Below are 19495 nucleotides of genomic sequence, written 5' to 3' on the forward strand. Positions count from 1 at the left end.
CAATACAAAATAAAAGCTCTTATCCAAAGATCCAAAGATTTTCTTCCAATTTTCAGTGGTCCAACAAAATAAAGAATCTATGATATTACTGTAGTAGGAAGGAAGTTTCAAAATTAACTTGCCTTGGGGCACAAAAATTTTGACAGTAAGGTTTCTATGGCATACAAACACATATGCATAAATCATTTTCCTTCTATTTTTCCCCCACAAGAACTGACCTTGTTATTATAGACTATAATAAGAGATAATCCTCTCAAGAAAGTAAAAAAAATACTGATCTTATTGTGGATCCAAATCACGTTTACCTATGTATGTTCTTATAAATGGAGCTTAATACTTTTTGTCATACTTTTTCATCCTTGAATTCACTGCTTTGGGAGTAGCCTTTCCCCTTTGGAAAAGGGATTCCCAAAGACTTTGAGAATTATTTCTTTCTATAAATTGTGCATTGAGGCAGGTATACAGATGAACTTTTCAGATGGGGGGGTGCTCAATATTCCACCCCTGAGCTGTGTCAAGACATAGAATGATAAGCAGCTGAGTGTCTCTGGACCAAGGAGGTGGCCTAAGCCTCATTACACATGTAAATGTACCTTCCAGCATCAAGACCTTGTTTCTAAGTCCTGTTTTTTAATTATTCCTCCTCCCTTCACGTGGTAATTGGCTCTTGCTGAGCCTGGGGCTGTTGACTGAAATCGGAAAATAAAATACCTTAATGACTCTGTCCATTTTTAATTGGAGCAAAGCACCTTGCTCAAGGATATAACAACAGTGTCTGCACCGGGCTCTTGATTGCACTCCCATCTAAATCCACTGCTGCACAAAGCCTCACCTTTTTCCCCAAAAGAAACAAGCTGTTCTGTGAAAGTTCACAAATCAACAATCCTTGATTTATTTACAAAAAAAGACAAGGATAATAACAGGGTTTGAAAAGTTCATGGCAGTACAAATGATGACAGACTCTTTGGATTTAATTTCAATTTTTGTATCTTTCATTTGAAACAATGGGTTTTCAGTACAGGCAGACTAAAGGCCCTTTATTAGAAGCAGGGCATCTAGGACTCAAAATCTCAAAGCTCTTATGAGTGAAAAACAGCCCTGTAAACCATCTCTAGTTCTTACAGACTTTAAAGACAGAGACATTCTTTCAAATCAAAATCCCTTGTAGATAAGGTACTTTCTGACATCAGAGTAGTGACAGAAAAAGTTTACTTTAAAAGAGAACAAAAAATGCAAAATAATTGTCTCCTAATAAACAACTGATCTGAATGAATGTTGATCAGATCTCTGGTAACCTCTGTGAATACTTAAATCAGGTGGGGGCACTGGTCTCCTGTTAGGTCCAGACAGAACACTGCCCACTCCTGACTGACCAGCACCACTTCCAGCAGCAACCTGGTATCCCCAGAGGGTAATCCAAGTACCAGCCAAGCCCACCCCTGCCTAGCTTCAGCCACCAGACAGGAGAAAGTTTCAGGGTGGTAAGGCTGCTGTCTTGAGCCTGATCTGACTTGACACATATCATAGCTGTCATCTATTATGCTGCTTTTCTCCAGGAAATTTTCCGACCTGTCCCTACAGCTATATTCTACAGTTTTATTTGACATGCAAATGAAATGACCTTACTTGTAGTTTTCTGGAGCAGCATAATCCCGTTTCTTATATATTGGTATTATTATTTTTATTGTTAACCACCATCGGGATTTTGTCCAGCTTTTAAAGACTGCATAAACATTATTGTTGTTAGTTCATGAATGGTCTCACCCAATTCTTTTAAAGTTTCTGTTGTCTTGACTCTTAACCTATTATCCTCGACACTGTTTATTTAAAATAACCACATTCCCTGCAAGTCTTTGTTGCATGTAGAGAAGGATAATTCCTATGACAGGAACCCCTATATCAGACTGGACGGCCGAAGACACTTTCCACACTCTGTCACCTTTCTGTCACACCAGCCTGTCTCTATTTGGCACAGAGTCTGCACTACTCCATCTTGTCACCATCTGGGATTAGTATGGCAGAACAGGGTCCCCTTCTCAGTCTGTGTCATGGAGACACAACCCGAAAGCATGTCTGCTGCAGATTTAATAAGTGTTTAATCTTTTGAGAGATTAAGTGAACCAGATAGCCTTAACCCCGTAGGATATCTATACCATGGATACTTTAGCCACCACAGGCTGAACCTTTTTGCCCAGAGGGGTTTCTGTGTATCAATATTATGTGATAACATTGACAAATTGCCATGAAATTGAGTGTGATTCTTATCGGCCCATGTCGTTTTTTGGGAGCAGCTGGCCTTTGACATTAATATTATTAATACCGTATTTGACTGGCATCTGTACCCAGGAAGATGGTTGTTTTTCAGATTATTAGGAATTGCAGGGCTGTATAAAAACAGCAAATAAGAAAGTATAGTATGATGCCTTTTGTTTATTTTGCTTATTCGTTATAGCAAATAAAGTATTCTGTTAATGACTGATTTATTCAATCTGGTAGGATACATGACATGGTAGCTTAACATGTAAACAGCAATACACGAACAAAACCTTTTGCTTATTAATATCTGTTGGTAATAGCCTAATAGTAAAATTAAAATTGGCCCTCTAGATCAGCATAACATTGTGCCTCAGTATACCGTGCTTAGTCAAAAACCTTACTAATCATACATATATGTCAACTGGAGGTGGGAAATATTGCCCACGCTACCATATCAATACACTAAGTAATACAGTTTGTCAGCCATATGTCATAGGCTCCCAAGTGGATCAGACAGTAAGGGCACTTACTGAGCCATACAGCCTGGGTTCAAAACCAGCCGACAATTTCCAACAACACCTAGGAGCCAGCACTGGTGGAGCAAATTGGCTTCTTTCCGCTGGGGACAAGGGTGGTTAAGTCAGCCAGGGTCCCTTGTCACTGTGCTCTTGACACCCTTGGACTCGCGTGGGTACCTATGAGTTACTCAGATAGTGCTGGGAGGATGTGCCTATCCTCCAACAGCACTTGCCTCCTGGTGCACTGTGGGACTTGTAGTGTGAATACTAGTTGCGGTAGGCATCCCTGTGCATTAGAGGATTGTATTACTCCCGCCCTGAGCTCCTACAGCCCATGGATTTAGTGGTTGTTGCTGCTCTGGTGACAAGTCTAAAGTATGATTAGCAATTTCTAAAAAGAAGGATGAAAGATATTTTAATACTATGTAGTGTAGTAATATTCAGGTGTAGGGGTGTGTGAGTGGTCACTAATGTTAGGCAGCTAGCTAACCAAGTTTGCTGGCTGCCAAGTTAGCTAGCTTCTACTGTACACAAACTCATACTCAAAGTATGACATCATCAGCTTAGCTGGTTTGCTGAACTCGAATGTTGGAGGACACAATCAGATGTACTGAAATAAGGATCAAGATGTTTCTCCATAATAAACTCAAACTAACCTGGCTAGCTATCCAAAAAGAACTTAAATGTGAAGGCTAGTGACCACACTAGTTTACAATAGCGAGCGAATCGAATTGAGGTGAATTATAGTTATAAAGGGAGCTCGATGCTCTAAACTTCTTCAGTATCTCTTTATTTTTAACTTTGCCTACATACAAAATGTGGATCTCACCTTTCCATACTGTTATCAATTCTTCCCAAGGGTGTATCAACAAGATTAATCAGACTGACTTTAAAGGTACATATGCTACCTATTGAAAAGGAAGTGTGGATAGCATGCCCTTCTCCCATTACCCCAGTTTCCACACCCTGAATGTGGGGTAAACTCAGCCATTGTTCAGTAGCTCAGCTTGATCCAAGCTCAGCTCCACTTCCACCATTTTAGGAAATGTCCTACTGCCAGGGTCCTTCCACGGCCTCACATTGTAACTAACATAGGCACTACCTGACATGTAATGCAGCTTCACGTCTCTATTATTTCTTACATGTAGGAATCATGAAACAACAACTTTTTGCTACTAGCCTATTTACCATGGGCTCCATGTGGTCAACCCCATCACATGACTGATGTACCAATTAGCTTTTGCTGTAATATGTAACATCACATGGTTCTGTTTGGTTGATAGAAACAAGGTATGTCACATATTTAGGCTCAATTTACCTCACTTGGGCTTATAGAAACAATCTCCTCTTCCAATGTATGAGCACACCACACAGAATTGGAAGCTTTTTATGTTGCTTACAGTGTAGTGTTTTTTTCTGCTTCCTTGCATTAATATCTGACCCCACTGAACTGAGAAAAATCTTTCATTTTCTAGAGTCATTACAACACCTTCCCTTCACCACCTCTGAGTAAGATAGCTGGAGAACAATCAGGGTAACTGGATTAATTTCTCCTCACTTTGGATGACAGACATTTCTGGCATAAAATTGAATTCCAGCACCTCTGAAATGCAGGAGCTGATAACCTGTTATATCCACTTTCATTATTTCCAGCTGAGCACTTGCACCCGGCAGTATTAGGAATAGGGCATCATGATCTATCTTGCATTTAAAAAGCTCTGGAATATAATGTAACAGCTGGCAACTCAACTGGTATGATTTGACTGAGCTGAAATGCAGAGATTTTTCTTCCCAGGGATTGACACATTATAATGCAGATATGGGCAATAAACAGGCAGAGAGTGGCAAGCAGGAAAGAATGGATTAAATGGATTATTTGAACCTACTTGTAAAAATCTCTTTACAGAGATGTTTGGTCATTTCTTGTGAAATCAAAAGGATAAAAACAGGTCCTTAATTTTTTTCTAAAATGATGTTAGAATAGTACTTTACAACTAACAATAGTTGTTACAGCAAGTAAATGTTTATATCATACAGGCATTTACATGTATGATATAAGTAGGCTACCACAACTACCAATACTACCACTGCCACAACTAATTTCATATATGCACCATATGTTGCAAAATGTGCATTGTCTTACAGATGTGAAGCATGTTAGATAGTACATTCCTCATTTCAGTGAGTCTGGCCCTGGATATCTGGGACATTCCTACCTGGCCGGGCTTAGCGTCCTCACAGATGGAAGCTTCGTAGGGGGTAGCCAGTTCAGGGGGGTTATCGTTCACATCCAGGATCCGGATGCTGACAGAGGTCTGCGAGGCCTGTGATGGGTTATCTGGGGGGAAGAGAAGCATGCACATGGTAAGCACAAACCTTCAGTACTTGAATGAGATGTTGAGTTAAGCAAAGAATAATATGTTTATAATATTACAAGACACATTACAAGACTGCAATTGGAGGATCAACAATACAGTAAATGTACCAGTTTTCCATTATACTGTATACTGTTATTATAGAACACAGGCGAACACAGGTCTTTTAGGCTGTATCGGTTAGACACAAATCCCTGATGACAGCGCATAATAACTCCTAAAATTACCTGCATTAGCAAAGTAGTGTTTTCAAAAATTCCAAAAACGGCCCCATAAATCATTTTTGCTCATTTTAATACATTCACCCTCATTTCCAAATAATGAATAGAGACTGCAGGTGTACTCACCAGACACCTTTTTATAGCAAGTATCATAAATATAAATGATTAAAACTACATTTTATAATGGGCAGTTAATTATTTAGATCATTCTCTTGTTTGTAGAAGCATACTCAGTTACTTAATACACCAAACACATTTTTCTTAGAATAGTTACAAAAGTAGTTCATAATAGTTACAAAATAATGGCTAGAGCAAGTACATTGCATGCTATGAGTACTACTACCACTTCTAACTCTACTGCTTTTACTGTGACAATTACTATTACTACTACTATTGCTACTGCTACTATTACTACTGCTACTACTACTACAACTACTACTAATGATGATGATAAACCTTGCAAATTAGATGTACATCTACAAATAATGAGAATTTCAAACAGTTACCAGTTACCAGTTTCCCCTGCAATTTATTGAAATTCATAGTTGTTTAATGGTCTTGAAAATGTTTTAATTATTTCCCCCAATCTGTTATGGCACTGTTGCAATTAGTCTCCATTCCAGTGTTAACAAGCACCTTTTAATCATAATCTGCTGGACTTGCACCATAATAAGAATGTAATGCGCTTATACTGCTGTGTGACCTACTCACTGCTGTGCAAATATGAGGCAGAGAGCACACCTGTGACTTTACAATGAATTCAAGTGACATATGTGGTTCAAGGAGGGACTGGGGGAAGCAGGTAACATATATATAGTTTTGAATAAATAGACGCTTGGGATATTTAACCACTGTCTAACCAAAGGGTCCATGTACCTTATACTTTCATTAGACAACAGAACATTACATGATGATACAAAATGATGTTCTATACATTAATGAGTTTTTTCATAACACTTTATTTTATGCATCCATAATAATACATTAATAAAGAGCAATACAGCACTACTTCTACTGCTACTACTACTACTACTAATAACAATAATAAGAAGAAGAAGAAGAAGAAAAAGAAGGAAAAGAAGAAGAAAAAGGAGAAGGAGAAGGAGAAGAAGTTTGGCAGTTATTAGAGCTATATAAAGCATAATCAATAGCATATTAGGTATTTTCATAACCTTGCCTTATATGTTCTTTATAAGTCAATTATTAGCAAATAAGCCTTCGTTAATCATTAATAATGTATAATATAATCAATTATGAATTAATAAGGCAACATATTTATTATGTTTGTTATGTACTATGTACACATTTATTGGGTAAGGATTGTGTATGGGGTGTACATGCCTAATTACAGGACTGCATAATAGGTTGAATATTACAGACTTGATAGCCATTAACAATGTCTTTTCATGGCATTTTTACAAATTGGTCACTAATAAGACAGTAATGAGTTGGCACTAAGGATGTTTTGACCCACTACTCTAAAGTGAGATTTCATTTCCATTTATTGATAACTTATAAAGGACTTATTAGTCAACACTACACTACACTACACTACAATAACACTACTTTTACCAACAGGTCACTAATTAGACACTAATGAGCTCTTAGTAAGGAATATTTCATCCCTTATTCTAAAATGAGGATTTATCACTGAGTTTTTTTCCCCATTTCCTCCCCAATTTGGAATGGCTAATTCCCCGAATTCTGGAATGTCCAATTTGTCATCATTGATGTTCGGTCCCATTGCACAACCCCCACTGTCAATCCAGGAGAGCATGGACAGGCACATGCCCTCCTCCAAGACACGTGATGTCAGCCGCTGCTTCTTTTTCTACTATGGTCCACAAGCTAAGCTAGCACAGAGATTAGTCGGAGAGGGACATTTTGTATGCAGCTTTAGCACGTGGACCACAGGCACTCGATAGACCAGCAGGGGTCACTTTAGCTAATGGGACGAAGCCCCCTGCCGACATACCCACCCCTATCCCCGGCGGAAAGAAGCCAATGTGTTCCGCCTGTGAGCTCCTGGTCACTGTCGGCTAGTGACACGGTCGGGTTCAAACCCAGGCCATAGAGCTCAGTCTACACTCAGAACTAGTGCTTTTACCAACTGAGCCACTCGGGAGGCATCATTGATTTATAGTTTTATGTACTGTATTGTGTGTATTTTTAGATTGCAGCATGTAGCGACAAAGCAAAAATGGTTTTGAAAGCCACTGTATTTTAAAGATATTATTGTAGCATGGGCCAAAAAACAGACACAAATTAAAGAAAATCCATTGCTAAATAATTTTCACAAGCCTCTTAGTTCCCTAAATGATGTTCAAAAGATGTTCATAGCAAGTGACCAAATCAATTATTGAATCTGAAAGTATCAAACGGTAGTGAAGTGGTGAGGAGGACTCCAAGTAGTTGTGTTGGGCACACTGTAATAGGATCTGAAGTAATATGACGTAACAGGTGCTCAGTCAGGGGATTTGAAGAAAAACATGTCTTTTTTGTATTTTCCCCTCAGTACTGATCTATAAATATCACAGTTGTCTTGATATTCTGTCCAGCTGTGCGATTAAGTAAAACATGGAAACGGACATTTTGTCAGAGAATGTCATTAGGGGAAAAAAATCTCGATCCATGTAATTTTTTTTTCGCAAAGTAGTATTCTGCACAGAAGTGAAGGATTTATTTACTCCTGTAGAAAGTAAATGAAAATCTGTGCTAAATTTAACTGCAGTGTTAGCCAGACATTAAGACAAGAGATTTAACCAGATTACAGGCCTACATCTGGTATGTACTTTCCAGATTTTTTTTAAAGAAAACAATTTACATTCAACACATGCACATCTGTCCCACAGTGCTTTACTCTCACTGAACAGATCTGCAAGAACAGCTGTGTGAATTTCATGGTGCTGGATGCCCTGCAATGTCAGCATAATTTGAGTACCATTACTTATCTTAATTCAAAAATCATCTTCACTTTCACTTCTTTCATCTTTGCCCAGGGAAGACAACGATCATAAAACATAGCGTTCAACTCTGCATCAGATCTGAAGCCATTTTCCCTTGTGATCTCATGATTCTTTGTAACATTTTTTTCCAGACTGGGTGTCTTTGAGAAGCATATTATAAGCATGTCTTTCACTTGGCAGTAATAGCAATGGTTGCTTTTGAGTGCTTTGTGATATTACTTGCACAACCAGAGTACTCCACTTTGTACTCAAACAAATTCAACAAAAATATCTGTCATAGCATGGGCATGTACATGCTGAAATCCTCATGCTTTTGTGCCTGTGTGAAGCCATCAACTGCAATGAAGTAGATTAAACTATTAAATTGAAATATCTGACCTTACTGTTATGTTCATATTAATTGATGAATTAATGCCCCATACAGGTTTATATTTCATTTTTACAAAAATGGAAGTTAGCGTGAATAGATACTATCTGGCGAAACACTATATGTTATGGAAATACATAAGCAATCAGTTATGGGTAAATACAGTATGTAAACTCTTTAGCTGTTGTGTTTCAAATGTGCATGGTTACAGGCAAAAACAAACTGTCTGAAAACTTAAAACATGCAAAAAATATGCGGGCTACTGATAATGCTTAATGCTACTAATTTTCCATCCATCAAAGCAGAGCTGCTTTTTGCATGTAGTATAAATGCAATTTAATATTAGAATATAGTGATATAATGTGAAAATAGCAAGGTATTACAATACATGCACTGGTATTTAAAAGTTATTTAACTGGAAACTATTTTGAACAGTTATGTAGTGATCCCTTTTATGTCCAAGGTGTAACTTGTCACTGCTGTGTAACATATAAGGCCCTTGCTGAAATTATGCTGCTTTATGTGCTTTATTAAGAAAAATATTGAAAGATCAAGTGTAAATCTGACAAGACAGTGAGTAATGTAAGACAAGGTCTTTTTAAAGGTTAGAATTTACAAAATTACATGATTTATATGTAATTATTTGTCATTAAATAATTGCATACATCAATTAATGTAGTCCTATCAATAACAGCATGATTAGATATTATTGTACTTTATTCTAATCCTAAGAACAACAAAACATAACAGATAGACCATGGAGAATGGTGTGCAGAGACTACAGTTAATACAGTCCTGACAAAAAATTTGACTGTATAGCAAAAAAAGGTCTTGAGGTTTACATCTCTTAAATACATTCCATAAAGCATATCACTCAGCATATTTATTAAACCCTGCCCACTCAAGCAGAATGTTTTTAAAGTACTTCCAAATACAAAATCATTTATGCTGAATTCATTGACGACTCTCAATTGTAAGATAAAAAAGTGCACTCTCATGGGATTTCATATATTTCGACTCTTTTCTTTTTTAGCTCTCGAGAGGAAATCACATTTAAGGGTAATCAGGCTCTGTGTCCCCAGGAATGTAGCCGAGTGGAAAAGGCTACAGATTCATTTCTGATTGCTATTTTTTTTCTCCTTTGGCTGAGATTCCAGGCTGCGTAAGAAATATTTTTAAGTAGTACTTTTAGGCTTCCTTTCATCTTCTGAAAACACAAATTTCAATTGTGTCCTCTCTTCAAACGGCAGAGTACAATGATGCCTGACAAATGAGACACTGAAATATTAAGGACATTTCTTTTTTACAAATAGTTTGACATAAAATGGGAAGCATTAGGAAATGCTCTGCATGATCTCAATGCAAACTGCAAAATCATTGCCCTGTTCTGTAAATGTATTGTAAAAACAATGAATTCTGCATGTAACTATTTTAAGCAAACAAGACATATAGCTTTCAAATTTTGTACATTGAAGGTTGAGTTCTTCACCATCTCTGGATAATTAATCAGCAAAAACTTTCAGAAGTTTTCATGGGGCTGTACAGATCCTATGAAGTGGTTAGTTCACAACATGAAATATATACAATCATATACAATATAAACAACCATGAAATATATGTAATGGAAACAAATAATGAATAGACACAATTTCTCCTATGTAGGTCATAAACTATCAACAATATGCTTGCTACTCTGCATACCACACCTGCATACAAGTGTGGTACCTTGGACAATGTGGGGTTGTGTGTGCTGGTTGTATTCAACAAGGCAAGTCCTTCCTAATGTTGCAAATGTGAACTCAGATGAATTGTAGGTAAGGCAAAAAAGCGCTACTTTTTTAGCTAAAGTATTAAAATGACACTTGGCCACAATGATGACATTTTTTTACGTTTTTCTCACCTGAAAATAAATATTCTGCATACATGTAGGTTATAGCTGTCAGTCTGTCACAAAGCATTTGCCTTGTTGAACACACCAGAGAGAGCATGCTGGTTTGCTAGCCTACCAGTCATGATCACTCATGTCAGTCAAGAGCCAAGTTGAACATCAATGCCAGTATGAAAAACGTCTAACTTTGACTGGTATTTAATTTTTTGTGACGCATACTTGAAAGTTTTGAAAACCTTAAGGACCAATTGAATCTGCCCCTATATCCCCAATATGAAGATCCAGGCAGGTGCCCAAATGAGTCAAGCTGAAAGTGAAATGTCCATTAAACAAGCAGTAATGTAATAACTCTAAAGCAACTTTACAAACTAAACATATTGCATACTCTTTTGAGCCTGTAGACTGTTGCTGTATCCAGTGAGTCTGGCTGCAGCTGTTGTGATATCTTACTCAGTGGTGAAGACCCAGATCTTATTGGATTGATCTGGCCAATGTTTGAATTTTTTTGGGATTTTCAAAAATGCAAATGCTATGTGGTGACCTTTCACATCACAGAGCGCTACGATGTTGGCTGGCTATCATAGCTTCAAGTATTTTCTTTTTTTTCCCCACAGTTCCATCGCACACCCTACTTAAAAAGTCTAACTATGCCCATGACATTCATATAATACTTTTTTGCTATCTTCTTTATATCTATACAACTCAAGTCTACGTCAGCTAAGGCATCACAATAGCACATTTGGAGGAGAGCTGTATCTTAGTGGGTTTCCAGTTAAATCTTTGTAATATCTTTTATTATCATGAGGAATAATTAGAGAGAAACAAACATAAAACAGCAGCGGTGTTTCCGTTGCTGACATGGGAAGTCAACACTTTCTCAGAACTGGAGCTGGACAGGAAGGGGTTAGATTGAACAGTCTGAGAGATGCAGGAAATTGTCATTTGTTGACAAAAATGATTTCTTAAACTATTCTTGATCGCTTTCTATTAATTTTAAATACCATTTTTTCCCTTTCTTTCTCAAGGCATTCTATAATCTCTCTCTCTGAATGACCAGCTGTGTGGTTCAACATTAATTTCAGACTTCCTTAGTTGTGTAATACCCTTAAAATTTTCCTCATAGGCTGGCTTTTATTCAACACATTAAGTTCAACAAAGTGAAAAAGGTAGATTGTTTCATAAAAGTGTATTGCTGTTTAAAAGTGTGGATTACACTTACCACAGCCACATGTGAGTAAGTAAAACATTGTACTCACTTACATACTCACTTACTGTTCATACTTACTTTCCTATGAAGCCTCGAAAGTGTCACCTGATTTAAGACAATTTAATAATATAAATATGCTTATTCTGTTTGTAATTTTGGCTTGATGTTCATCAACCCGTTCAGTATGTGTTCATAATTTGTATTTATGCAATAAAAAAAATCTGTATGCACTGAACTCCTGCTAAAGTATTCACTTTTTTAAAAAAAAAGAAGGAATGACTTTCAGGCCAATCCTGCTATCACTGTCATTTCAGCTGCAGTTCTGTTTTCTTTAAATTGATTACTAGATTGTCCTCTTCAAAGAACTCCTCAATGACATAACTATTAGCCATTGTAAAGTGACTCAATTCTTTTCATGAAAGGCACTCTGATAACTGACTAACGTCCACTGATGTCAAAAAGAGAAAAAAAAAATGCAATTCTGCCCAGGTGCAATCTCAATTTTTAATGTACTCAAACAAAGCTGACAGGAAGTAAGTAGCACACAATGGACTATTTTACAGGGCATTACCTCCTCAGAATTCACTGTAAGATGTGTAATTGTATGGAGATTGAATGGAAGCCTGGGAATATACATAGTCAGTTCTACGGTAAGCTACGTATAATTTACTCAGATGGGGTTCATTTTTACACATTTCACCTGTGTGACTGGAAGTTCAGAAACTCAATTTTAGAGGTGCAAACAGGTGCTGGAGTAGACAGACCAAAAAAAAAAATAAATAAAAACCTCCTGTGAGGCGCTCTTTGGTGTGACTGAGAAACTCACAAACTCACACAAATGTTGACATCCTGGTCTTCTCATGTACATAATCATGACTTTAGAATTGAGGTCTTCTTTGAGGGCACGATTGTATAATGACGCTGAGGTGTTTACAGGGATGTGTTAGAGGTCATCATATATAAATATACATGTACATATACATGCATGTATGTATGTATGTTAGAGCAGAGGCAGACTTAAGTAGTTCACTCAAATTAATGAGATGTGTGATTCTTGTCATTAATCTGAACAAAACATAGAATTTATTAGGCTAAAATATATTTTCATAACACAAGACTTGAGAATGTTTCAGTGACAGGCAGCGTATGACAGCAAAACAGTAAACGGTATTTCATGTGCACTTGCAGTATATCAGTGAACAACATTACATTACATTGTTGTCATTTAGCACATGTTCTTATCCAGAGAAACTTACACAGGTTAAAATTTTATCCATTTATACAGCTGGATATTTACTGAACTGTGGCAAGTACCTTGCCCAAGGGTACAGAAACAGTGCCCCAGTGGTGAACTGAAACAGCCACCTTTTGGATACACGGCCTGCTCCTTACCACTACTCTACACTCCCACCTAGTTATATTAAGTAGCCAAATTCATATAACAGCAATAATTGCAAACAAATGTACTGCGGAATTAAATCTACGTTATTATTGCCAACCTTTGGTTGGCAATAATTGGCAATACAAAACAATTAACTTTGTTTTGTATTGTTGTGCACTAACTTGGATACTAATCTGCCCTGAACTTTGCCGAGAGGTTCGTATTTCTGAGTTTCCTGACTGCTTTCCTTGGACATTTTTTTCAACATGGCTGAAATGACTAGATAGCTTGCTATGTACTGATGTAGCTGTGCACATCAAGGTAACACCACTGCATCATGGCATCATGCAACACCGTTGCTAAAGCAATAAGGTGTGAAAGGCAGCAATAACTTGGGTAAGGGAGAATACTAATCCAATGTAATTGGCAGATAGATGAGTTGTACGACTCCAAGAATTAGATTACAAAATTGGTAAAAAAAAAAAAAAAAAAAATTGTATAACTAATTAGCAATATTGTTACAATGCTCAACATTTTCTTAACCTGGCATAAAATGACACAATATGGTAAAATAATAACAAAACTGTTGTATATCCTCTGCATAGCAATGATAGGAGTAGCTGTGGAAGCAAATGACCAAGCCAGGAGATTTTGTGTTAAGGGAGAAGAGGAAGGGACCATTGAGGGACCCCTGAGGGACTACAGTGGAAAGGCTTCAGGATAGACTCATGTCATGGCACCCAGCAGGAATGCTGAGAGATGAAAAACCACTTGTGCATGGGTACTGCCTCAGTTGTCAGTTCGGCAAGGGTGGCCAAGAGGACCTAATAGTCTACTGTGTCAAATGCAGCAGATGGGTGGAGAGAAATGAGGACAGATGACACCTCTGGATACCACAGCAGATAGGCAATCCCAGAACAGATCACCCCCACTGAAATAGCTATACAGCAAAAAAAAGAAAAAAAAAAACCCTGCAGGTGGAGGAAAGGATAGCAGCATTCTCTGACTTGACCAAGTGTTACTTTCCTTATACAGAGGTCCTCATGTCTCACTGACATTATAAATTTGGCCATATTATATGGATAAACACAGTACTTCCGAGTGCAAAATTATAAGAAATTATATCACTTAGGCCTATATGAAAATGTAAGGCTAATATATTTTGATGACCATGTTTATAATGAAAAGACCTTATTTGCTGATCAGTGTGAAAAGCACACTGATTTCACCTAAACCACTGCAACTATTTTTGCTAGTAAGAGTAAACTGGTAACAACAGCAACTTAAACCACTACTTCAATTAAAATAATGATAGATACAGCTCAAAACAGCTGAAAATTGATTCCTTGCCAGTTTATATTAGTATATAAATTAGCCATGAGTGGGTGGCACCCCATGTGGCACTGAGGATTTAGAGTGGGGGTAATGTCAGAGGCAGGATAGCCCTGCCTCTGTTGGCTGTGCGGGTGGAATGCCTGCTCGTGCCCATGATACAGAGCATACTTAACTAAAATCTCTCTTTTCTCTCTATCCTCCAGAGACCAACAGGTCTTTGTTGTTATGTAATTTGCTCTCTGGTAATTGAGCTCACGCATGTGTGTGTGTGTTGGGGGGGGGGGGGGGTGGGGTGTAAAATAGCCAAGGGGACCTGGCACACTGGAGAGCAGCCACACTAAGAGTTTCACCCAAGGGAGGAATATGAGACATTTGCCTGTAGGGCTGTGTGTTCCTCTCTGTGACAACATGCATATTCCAAACCGCTAGCCTCGTTGTTATTCCGCCATCCTCGCCCGAGAAAGGGTTTCACGGTCAGACACTCATCCATTACTGATCGTCACAGACTTTTATCGCAAACATGGCAGTGACATCTTGGCCAGCTGTTAAACGCACCTTGGCAGACCCTGGCATATTCATCATTCGTTCAACTGATTTGTTCAACTGTTTTTCAGTCTCCGCACGACAATATCAGATACCCAACAGTGACGCTTATCATCATAACCTTTGTCGCTGCAAAAAGAATTCTGAGATGTTACTTTTTTTAAATGCCTTTTTTCCCCATTCCAGGCTTTTGGCTATTAATATCAGTTAATTAAAAGAGAACTGTAAGGTTTGCTTCACCTACAGCATAATGTGGCATGATGTTAGTATTAATGAAGGTATGGATTTATATTTATTATTGCATAAATCAGAAGTGGCTGCACTGCAGCAAAGCATTTTTGCAATATCATATACTTACATGTGCCAACTGACCAACACTTTACTTTTTTGGTAAACTATTATTCATTAATAATAAATGGATACCATCCCTTCAGCTGTACCGTTATTGCATATTAGCACATTTGATAGTAATATTTGATTACTTTTTTTTTAGTAATTTTAATTTAAAGAGTAATGAATTTGTGCCCAAGAATCCATGGCACTATTTATTATAAGTTACCTTGCAGCTGACAACCAAAATAGGAAATGAGTTCAAGTCAATCTGGTTGCAAATGCAAAGCATTTTCTGCCTCACCAGTCTCCACTTTCAGCAACTCTTCTAAAATACTTGTCATTAGTCAAGGCATTTTACTGATGGCCTCCCACTCTATACTCCTAAATGAATGTATAGAATCATCCTCTCTTTAAAACTATTTCATTTGTTATTCACTGTGTTACCCATAAAGCATTTGTTTGATATGGCTCCCCGTTGATGTTTTCTGTCTGAATTGCTTTCCTTTATTCTTTTCAAATTGTTCAGAAAGATATTGTTTTTCCTCAATGGAATGAAATGCTGTTGTTTTTTCAGCTTCCTTATATTTCAATTGTCTCCATGTCATCACTTGAAACAAAGAAATCAAATAGTTTAAAGACCATTCCACAGCATTGGCTAGTGTTTAGAAATGAGGAAACTGTCTGTGCTCAGTTTCAGTCTGAAAGTAAGACATTTTCTTGTGAAGGTAGCATTTGGTTCAGTCAGTCGCTGTCTGCACAGTATGTGACTACATTTCAGAAACAGATGGTGGATTTCATTTCAACATTTCACACAAAAAATAGAGACCATTTCATAATCCTATTCAATGTTAGTGTTATTTTGCACAGGGATCTGTTGTTTGATTATGATCCACCTCTAACATATGTGTTGTAGAGAAGCTTGGTGTTAGCAAAACTACCATTGATACTATCATGGAGTTAACTCAGTGGAGCAAGGGTCTGCAATGTGTAAGTGCACCTGTTTATACAGTATGATTAAATGACACTGTATTGTAGAATTTGTAATTCCTGGGGTAGTCAACACCATTTTGTTAGCCTGGCCCATAAAACAATAACAAACCCATTGTTTGTAAGGCTGTATTGGAGGTACCACCATAAGAGTTGGAAATTCTGTGGGATTCTTCCAAAAGTGACAGGGCTTAGCAGCAGGCCCAGCAGAACCAATGATGGGGGGAGCAACACTTATTCTTCTGACATAAATACTCACAATTTAGGTCCCTATTTGGCAGAAATCCTCCCTCCCATCCCCCAGAAAGCAAATGTACCATTCCTCTAATTGGACTGATGTCCGGGCTCCGTGAACTAACTCATAGATTAGTGAGGAGACTTAAAAAGGTCAGACCCAGTGCCACTCTAACTCACGAGTTGAAAACACAGCATTTTCAATGAATAGACCACCAAATGACTTCAAGCTTTAAAAATGCCTGTACTTCACTCCTGCGTATTGCTTTTCCCAGTTCTATTAAGTGGGCTCAGACCTAAATACTTTGCAAATGCAACAATCAAATGCAACATTCAAAGTGCATTATGATGCAAGTTACTATTTACATTTTGCCTTCTCTGTGATTTTTTTTTTTTTTTTTTTTTTTAGGTGATGAGGTAAAAGAGGAATTTTGATTACCTGCCAAATGCATCCGTCTAAAAATGGTCACTTTACATGAAAAACACAGCGCGGGGCATAAAGAAGGGCAAACACCATCATAATTCATATCATCATAATTACAGTCTCACAGTCAGGCGGCAGAGGAGCTGATCCAGTCTGAATAAATAAAATTCTCCAGGAAAATAAAAACCCTTTAGTTTCTCTCACCAGTATTGTTTTTGGAGGAAATGTAAAGTTACAAAATGGTATTGTTCGTCGTTTGGGTTTTGTGTCGACACAGCCATTTTGGTGTTCTATTTCTAGGCGGAAGGGGGGGAATGGGCATGCCATGCTGACTGATCAGGTTGTTAGCACTCACCAAGGAGCCAGACATAACATCTTTAAGATAAACACACACCATAACACTTCGAGGCTGGCGACTGCTTGAATAGGTCACCATGCTATCCACCCAACAATCAGTGTCACACAAGAAAAATATAAGTCTATATCAAGGAAAAAAAAAACTCTCATTATTATGATACAAAAATACACTGTAATAAACACTGAAACACACTGGCTCCTTTGAAGGAACTAATTTTTGGATGTTTATGTCAGTCTCAGTGTTTGGGCTGAGATTGTACATGTTAATAACTTCACTGTTACACGGGTGTTTACTCACAGTGACCATACAGATGCCACTAGCCGTAAACTACCTATAGAAACATTCCATCACCAAGCTTCAATTAGACACCTCCCGTGATAAATTGCAGTCCGGAGAAACAACGTTTGGCAAGCAATTACTGATAACATCAAATCAATAGGTGAAAACAAAAAAAAGAACAGTAAATGAGTTAAAATAAGATGGCATGACCTGTGGAGGTGCACCAAAGACAGCTTGTAATAGAGCTTGTGGGTGTCCTATTGATGGGATGCCATTAATGCCTTTGGAAAAACAGAAGCAGCAATTCTTCAGGGGATACAGGTAAACTGCGGAGGGGCACATTGGCAGTTTGGAATGGAACCTCAGGTGATCCAGAAGAAATTCAACTCGTTATTTTAATATCAATTATTTTTGTTCAATTGTGTGTGTGTGTGTGTGTGTGTGTGTGTGTGTGTGTGTGTGTGTGTGTGTGTGTGTGTGTGTGTGTGTGTGTGTGCACGCATGCGTTTCTGCAGCCTGTGTCTGCTGTGTCATCACATCACCTCCTCTTCAAAGGGGGATTTCTGCTGTGCCATTACTTCCTGCCATTTTGCCTACTTTTGACTTATCAAGCAGTTTTTTTGTTAATTTATCTCCTCAGGTCAAGAACATTATCATGATGTTGGCGTATACACACTCACATATACACACACACACACACACACACACACACACACAGACACAAAGCACACACATGTTATTTCATGTTAATTAGACATAGGCCCTGTTTACACTTGGTTTTAAAATGTGTCTTGGGTGATCGGATCACAAGTGGACAGCTGAGACACATTGCTGTTTACACCTGTGTCTATCATGCGTCTCCAAGGTGTCCAACTGACCACTTGAGTTCAGATTTCGTTACTGCTTACATCACTTCCGCTAGAAGGTCAAAGGGCCAGATTTGTTTAGCACGGGCTAGCTAAGATAACAAAAAAATGTTTCAAGTACTAATATACATGTACGGGCTATTCCAACTGTTGAGACTGGCAGGACAAAGTCATTTGCGACTTGCAAAAGAGCGCAGGACAAGCCGAAAAAGGAAGAATGTTAGGAAAGCAGTGGTTTTCGCTGCCGCTGTGATAGTCACAAGACCCCTAAGAGTGAGATGCATTGATGACGTATTTTCCTGTTACGTCCTTGTCAGGGACGCATCAGGATGCATTAGCGTTTACACTACAAAAGATATGTGGTCAAATGCATCCTAGACCACCTCGGCAAGTGGTTTGAGTGATCGGATCACAATACGTTTTGGTGGTGATTTACACTTGTATTTAGCGCTGTCCACTTGTGATCCAATCACCCAACATGCATTTTAAAGCCAAGTGTAAACAGGGTTATAGCCAACAGCTGAACAGATCGAAGTGTTTTGATGCCTGAGAAATCTCCTCTCAGGTACACATCTGGTTTTGAAAAGCACAAGAAAAAGACCAACATGCAAAGATCGATGATGCATATCAGTATTTTGATAAATATCATTACATCCTGTGATGCATTAACTCTGTTTTTCTTGATGTTGTTGTTGTTGATGTTTTTCGACTGCAATGCATTTGCATAAACATTAGATGATTATTTATATGATTACATATCCATGAAGCCTCTCATACGGTCTGCACTGAAGCAGGGAAGGCCGTGCCTTCCTCATCTGAACTGTGTCTAATACACGAACAGTAGACTCTGTCAAGTAATGCTTTATGAACTGTGGCCCTTAATCAGCTAGATGTCAGTGCGTCATACACGCTCATATTTTTAATGGCATCAATTACAAGTGTTAGTATGTGTTTTCT

General features: G+C 38.0%; 1 protein-coding gene across 1 annotated transcript in view; it reads right to left on the reverse strand.

The window, feature by feature from the left end:
- Window positions 1–19495, reverse strand: part of LOC118778853 (cadherin-22-like) — a 103131-nt gene that overhangs the window by 38989 nt on the left and 44647 nt on the right. The window contains exon 8 of the mRNA XM_036530615.1: window positions 4991–5112. Within this exon, the coding sequence (XP_036386508.1) occupies window positions 4991–5112 (122 nt within the window). The remainder of the gene's footprint in view (window positions 1–4990; window positions 5113–19495) is intronic.

The sequence above is a fragment of the Megalops cyprinoides genome, chromosome 6 (genome assembly GCF_013368585.1).
Source record: "Megalops cyprinoides isolate fMegCyp1 chromosome 6, fMegCyp1.pri, whole genome shotgun sequence".
In the NCBI taxonomy this organism is placed as follows: Eukaryota; Metazoa; Chordata; class Actinopteri; order Elopiformes; family Megalopidae; genus Megalops; species Megalops cyprinoides.